The 7,155-nt window shown below is 49.8% G+C and overlaps 1 protein-coding gene across 1 annotated transcript; it reads right to left on the bottom strand.

Moving 5' to 3' along the window:
• Window positions 1-1,854: 1,854 nt before the first annotated feature.
• Window positions 1,855-5,192, bottom strand: LOC117757277 (shaker-related potassium channel tsha2-like). The gene has a single exon (XM_034578257.1). The coding sequence runs from the start codon at window positions 4,008-4,010 to the stop codon at window positions 2,568-2,570; it is 1,443 nt and encodes a 480-aa protein (XP_034434148.1). The 5' UTR covers window positions 4,011-5,192; the 3' UTR covers window positions 1,855-2,567.
• Window positions 5,193-7,155: the final 1,963 nt, after the last annotated feature.

Raw genomic sequence — 7,155 nt, forward strand, 5'->3', positions numbered from 1 at the left:
TGCACACACACAACCTGCACACACACAACCTGCACACACACAACCTGCACACACACAACCTGCACACACACAACGTGCGCACACACAACCTGCACACACACAACCTGCACACACACACAACGTGCGCACACACAACCTGCACACACACAACCTGCACACACACAACCTGCGCACACACAACCTGCACACACACAACCTGCACACACACAACGTGCACACACACACCCTGCACACACACAACCTGCACACACACAACCTGCACACACACAACCTTTAGATCCTCACCTAAAAGATGCACAATCACTTTTAGGCTCCTCCCTCACAGGCTACTATAAAAAATACCTGTGTAAGTATTTTTATTTTATATACAAACTTTCTTAAAGTTAATTTGTGACCGATAATAAAACTTGTACATCATCCTTCTTCTTCCTCCTTGTCTAAAACCAGATGTCATGCAGCTGCTGCCATCTGCAGGCCCGCAGTGGTACTGCTCCAGAGCAACATCAGGCCTGTTTGAAATGAGTGAACAAACATCTGGACACGTCCAAACAATTATTGGTTCGATCGATATATTTTCTTTGTGCAGCTTCAGTGAACTAAAGTGACGTCAGTGGTTCAGATCTTTAACACGAGTCTAGACAATAAAAACGTAATGAAATGTGAGTAACTGAGGAAAAAGATGAAATATGAATTCATACAAACCTTTTGTTGTGACTCACCTCAGTTTGGACGAGTCGTCGTCCGTCGTCCATCAGATAATAATCCAAACAGGAACATGTGACCATGTGACCATGTGACCATGTGACCTTCACAGTGGAAAAACGTCTGTTGTTTTTATTCCGTCAGTTCATTTTCAAAAATTCCATTTTTTTTATCAGCAGGTTTGGTTGAGTGATTCGTCTCTGGAGTCCAGATGTGTCCAGATGTGTCCAGATGTGTCCGGATGAGGAAACCTCCCAGACGACATGTGACCTGTTGGTTGTTTGTGTGTTTTCAGTAAATTAAATCCTGAAGAAATGAACTCTTGGTTGATTGAGGCAGAAAATTAAGTTTGTGATTGAGTGTTTTTAATTAATCAAATAAAAAGATAAGAGTGTAACTGACACATGAGCTGATTTGATCAGTTGTGATTGTCAGTATTTTTTTTGTCTATGGAATCAACATGAATTTTATAACTAAAAATTTAACATTGAACTGGAAATTTAAAAAATCGCTCTGAAATATGAACTTTGAAAACATCAATTTGAATTTTATGTGGATGTGATTCTTTATTTATTATTTAATATTTTCAACATCAGAGGCTGAATAGTTTAATCACAAAGTCAATTTCATTTTAACAGATTAAAGAATTAAGTTTGTCCTTATTTTTCTTCTATACACATACATATATATGGATATATAGAGTTTTCATGGTTATGAAGCTAAATATCAAAGTTGTGTTGCTTTTTCACTGCGTTTGAATTTAAATAAATACTTCATGTAAACATCTGAATCAGCTCAGTGTTTGTTTTTCTCACATCAACGTCTGTACAGTTCATATTAGTTCAGATCCTCAGATCCTGAATCACAGGATTTTATTTTTCTTATATTTGAATCCTGTTTTGTTTTTTCTACTAAAAACACAGGAATTAAAAACCTCAGTTTGATCTCTGTGATCTGTGTTTATCATTATTTTTTATCTATTTAAATCCTAAAACACAGATGATTCTAATATCTGCAGCTCAGCGTGGATCGTGTGTATGATTCATATTCTCCGAGTGAATAAACTGCAGCTTCAACACGTCGACTGTTTGTGAATATGACATTTGACGGTTTTCAGTCGACGGTGGAAACGACGTCTCGCTCCTCAAACAACATGGAGGCTTCCACAACATGGAGGTTCCCTGGCTCTTCCATCCTGCGTCCTCTCGCTCCCGTGGCAGACGATACAGACCCGTCTGGGAGGTTGCTATAGAAACTGCATCCGCCAGAAGAGGATGCAGGGTCTGTTCTCCTCCACGCGGGGGCGCTCCTGGATTGGAGAAGCTGCGCCTGGTTTTCATAACAAACAGGTTTAACCTCCTGAAGCCTGCGCACGTGCACGTCAACAACAGAGTGCGTCGTTAACAACAGCGTGCACGTCAACAACACAGTGCATGTGGCCCTGTTGTTGTCTCGCAGGCTCTTTGTGCAGAAGCCTGATTCGAACCCAAACATGGAGTCACAGGAGAACCGGTTCCGTCTGATCCGCCTCTGAGCCGGACTGGAAAGTACATGAGGCCGAATTAACAGGTGTGCATGTGCGTGTGCGTGTGTCAGCCTGTAGCTCCGGATGGAGTTGGTCCTCATGCGTCTCAGCTGCAGAGCGACAGGAAATCAAGTGTAAACTTTAAACCTCATCTCGAGGGTCCAGAGACTGAATTACTAAGAGAAAAGACAAAGTGCTGCACGTGGCGGGTCCGCGTGGAGGAGCGGGGTTCCGGTTCCCTGCTGGCAGAAGGAAGGAGCGGGACCAGAGCGCACGGATGTTGGTGATGGCACGGACAGGCTCCCTCTGTGCGCCCCGGTGGCGCGTGCTGTGGGCTCGGTCACACGTCGGTGAGCTTCCCGGTGCACGCCTTGTGCGGGCTGCAGTTGGTGTGTTTGATGGAGTCCGCGTCCTCGCTGCCCCGGTAGTCGGACTTGCACATGGACGGTTTGCTGTCGCTCCTCTTGAACTCCCCGAAGCGCGGCTGCTGCTGCCCGCACGTGACGTGCGTGTACTGCAGCTGCTCCTCGTGCTCCGTCTCCCGGTGGTAGAAGTAGTTGAAGTTGGACACGATGACCGGCACCGGCAGCGCGATGGTGAGCACACCGGCGATGGCGCACAGCGAGCCCACGATCTTACCCCCGATGGTGACCGGACACATGTCCCCGTAGCCCACCGTGGTCATGGACACCACCGCCCACCAGAAGGCGTCCGGGATGCTGCTGAACCCCGACTCCGGGTCGTCGGTCTCCGCGAAGTACACGGCGCTGGAGAAGAGGATGACCCCGATGAAGAGGAAGAAGATGAGCAGGCCCAGCTCCCGCATGCTGGCCTTCAGGGTCTGCCCCAGGATCTGGAGCCCCTTGGAGTGTCTGGAGAGCTTGAAGATCCTGAAGACCCGCACCAGGCGGATGACCCTCAGGATGGCCAGGGACATGGCCTGCTGCCCGTTGCCCTGGTGCTCCGCCAGCTCCAGCCCCAGGGTGATGAAGTAGGGCATGATGGCCACGATGTCGATGGTGTTCATGATGTTCTTGAAGAACGCGGGTTTGCTCGGGCACGCCAGGAACCGGACGAGCAGCTCGAACGAGAACCAGATGATGCAGAGAGTCTCCACGATGAAGAACGGGTCCGTGAACGGGTTTGGCTTCTTTACGCGCGCGGTTCCGTTCACCAGCAGGTGCTCGTCCAGCGCCCGCGCCTCCTCTCGGAACTCCGGTAAAGTCTCCAGGCAGAAGATCACGATGGAGATGAGGATCACGAGCACGGACACGATGGCGATGCCCCGGGCGGGTCCGGAGCTCTCCGGGTACTCGAACAGGAGCCACACCTGCCGCTGGAACTCGTTCTCCGGCAGCGGGCGCTCCTCCTCCTTGATGAAGCCCTCGTCCTCCTTGAAATTCTCGATCACCTCTTCCCCAAGTTCGTAAAATTTAATCTCCTCCATGAAGATGTCCACGGGCACGTTGACGGGTCTGCGCAGCCGGCCCCCGGACTGGTAGTAGTAGAGGATGGCATCGAAGCTGGGTCGGTTCCGGTCGAAGAAGTACTCGTTCCTCAGCGGGTCGAAGAAGCGCATCCTCCTGCGCGGGTCCCCCAGGAGCGTGCACGGGAACTGGGCGAGCGTCTTCAGCTGCGTCTCGAAGCGCAGCCCGGAGATGTTGATGACCACGCGCTCGCAGCAGTCCTGGTTGTCGCCCCGCTCCGGGTCGTACACGTCCTGGGCGGACAGCGCGGCCAGAGCCACAGTCTCATCCAGGTTCTCCCCGGGCACCACTGTCATCTTCCCCCCGCCCCCCGGGGCGCCGCTCCCCGCGCCGCGGTCCGGCTCCTCCGCGCGTCTCTGGGAACCAGGCGAGCGTCTCCGCGCGTCCCCCTCTGTGTCCTCCCGGTGCCGGCGTCACGTCCGCGGGTGGACCGGTTCCTCTGACATGTTCGTGCCCCCCCACCCGCACTTTTCACGCTCACCTTTCCGTGCACACGCTGCTGTCGTCTGGACTCCGCTGTCACATTCACTGCATTTTAAGCAGGCTTTGCCCTCCCCGAGCTGACGTGTGTGTGCACGCTCTCTCACTGAGGGGGGGGAACAAAAACACACACGCACGCACATATGCTCAACATGAATCCGGTCCAGATATTCAGCAGCGAGCCTTCACAACACGATGAATCCATTTGAGACACGATATCCGCGGTTTGGAGACAGAGACGCGTCGTGCGTAATGAGCGTGTTGTCCCCCGCGTGGCACAGCCTCAAGGTTATCACATGTGCGGCTGTGGACGGGGACACATGCGGATGTGGACCTGCAGTTTCAACGCGTAAATGCGCGTTTGGAGACGTGGAAGAAGGATCTCGCATCTCCTGCAGGAATCGTCTGATTGAATCCGCGGTGAGAGGAGAACCTGTGGCTCCGGGCTCCGTCGCCTCTCTCACTTGTTTGTGTCACGCTGCAGCCTTTTCAACACCAAACCGTTCTGACGTCTCCACATCAGCCCCGCACGAGCCTGAGCGGATCCACAAGTGGTGCACGACTCACAGGATCCGGGTCAGATACACGATGTGCACGAGAAACAACAGGTTCGTGCTGGATTTCAGGAGTTGAAAGCAACGTGTCAGGGACATGAAGGTGAAGCCTGTGCAACAAGTCGAGGGAGCAGAGAAGCTGCAGGATGGAAACCAGGGAGAGTTTCTGGGCTGCAGCTCAGAGCAGTGACGTGTTTTCCTAAAATAGCTGGATTTCTCCCAGGGCCGCAGGAAAAGTTTCTTTTCCCATGGAATGACCCGAGGGAGCCGCAGAGGGACGATGGAAACACGAGGCAGAGAAAGATGATGACATGAAAACTAAAAAACAGATTCAGCCCGAACAGAGACTCACTGAGAGTCATTCAGAAAATATGAGTCAGGCAGAGGAGAAAGAAAAGTTCACCTGATCCGGAAAAACAAGAAGAAGCTCGTGTTCACTCAACAAGAAACCAGAGAAACTGCACTTTGATGGAAATGAGACTTTTTGATGCAACAAAACTCAGCTGAAAGTTTTCTGATTCACAAACTAGTTCCCCACAAGTATTGTTTTAAATATATTATGAGAACTTCAGACTCAATTCAACAGAAGAACAAAGTCCTTCATTCAACAACATGTTGCTGCTCCAGAGGCGATGACACTTGAACACTGGACCTGATATTAATAACCACATGTACACACCCTCATTATAATAATGTGTTTTATTCATATACACATTCCAAAACACACACGGACACTTAGTAAGATCCACAGCAACAGGAAGCAGATAAAGTCCAGTGTCCTCGCTGCACCAGGAGACAGGAGCAGAACATCCAGAGGTTGTGGTGACGCCTCGTCCTCCATGAAGAGGAAGGTAAACATCTGGACAGGTGAGGAGGCGTCAAACCACAGTTACCAGTGTTTCAAAATGAACGAGGTGTTTAACTGGGAACCAGAGCAGCTGCTGAAGAGTCTCTACCCGGACGTGTAGAAGAAGGATGTTTGTGATCTCCTCTGATTTGATCACGTCACTGTTCGGACCCGGCTCATGAAGGACAACATGAGTCCAAGTTGTTTATTGAAGGAGGAAATCCAGAGTTTACGTTGGTTCTTCCTCAGGAGAATCTCTTCACTTTGAGTTTCCAGCTCAGAGTCAATAAACAGGAGTTCAACTCTGTATCAACAGATGATGAGCGACAGTGAAGTCAAACACATCTGTAGTGAAGTAACATTCCAGGTCATCATTAAAACACTTGTTCTTATGAACCCTTTGTTTCCTTCGTCACTTTCTGTTCATGTAAATATTGTGATGTTCCAGATCCTCAGCTCCGCCTCCTCGTCCAATCACAGAGCTCTTTAAACAGCCACAGGGGCAGAGAAGGGACACGACCTTATTATCGCATGATGCAACTTTTCCACTTTCAATATGAGCGTCTCGTGCCCCCCCCCCCCCTCCTCCCTGAGTTTGGCTAGTCATGATTCAGTCCCTGAAACCAGTCGACCTCTGTCTGGCACTGCGTCGCTTCCTGTTTCCTGCTGTAACTCACAGTCGCTGCCTCCTTCTCCTCCTCCTCTCGTCCACATGTTGATCAGCTCTGAGGCTTTCAAACGTCTGGATTCAGCTCATCGTCCTTCACTCGCTCCAGGTTTCTGTTTCCTGTTGGACCGGCGGCGAGGCCTCGAGCGTTCAGGTCTGGGCTGAGGTCTCCTCTCACGTCACAGTCAAAGCTTCAAGGAAACATCAGACTCCTGTTCAGGGAACGAGCAGGTTCAGAGATTCAGTCTCTAAAAGAAAGAATCTCATTTCTGTGTTTGATTCTCAGGGTCAAAAAGCAAACAACATTTCAGAAACCAAATTACTTCTTTAAGAAAACACGACATTTTAAAAGACACGTTCCGTCTTTTCGAGAACACATGTTCTGGTTTTGAACACGTTTAAGTGGCACTGATGTTTTTAGATGTACATTTTTTGAAGAAATAGTCATAATCAGTTTCTAGACATAATCTGATTACGTAATCCAGTGCTGCTGCTGACACTGATTATATGACGTTGTATAAATGCTTCCTCAGGAAATTGTGTTCAGTTATCAGTGGATGATGATAAGTATTAATCAGTAAATGTTCAGCTGATGAAAGTAAACAAAGAACCAGTGGTTTGTGAAGAACAGATTCACAGAACGAACTTTCCCATGATGCCCTGATGTCTGCGGCTGTGAACCGTCCCCGCCTCACACAGCGAGAACGTGCTGGACGCCACACGTGACCCGGTGCTCCGGACGTCAGCGTCTGGCTCCGTGAGACACGTCAGCAGCGCTGGGATCCACAGAGTCGAGCGGAGCCTCCGTCACCGACCAGCACTTTGAAAACATAAATACCTTCAGTCTATGGAGGAGTTTCCCACATTTTAAGTTTTTCACTGTCAGAATAATT

Source organism: Hippoglossus hippoglossus, chromosome 23 (assembly GCF_009819705.1).
Source record: "Hippoglossus hippoglossus isolate fHipHip1 chromosome 23, fHipHip1.pri, whole genome shotgun sequence".
In the NCBI taxonomy this organism is placed as follows: domain Eukaryota; kingdom Metazoa; phylum Chordata; class Actinopteri; order Pleuronectiformes; family Pleuronectidae; genus Hippoglossus; species Hippoglossus hippoglossus.

Coding starts and splice junctions, on each gene's coding strand:
- LOC117757277 (XM_034578257.1), bottom strand. CDS start 4,010: ATGACAGTGGTGCCCGGGGAGAACCTGGATGAGACTGTGGCTCTGGCC.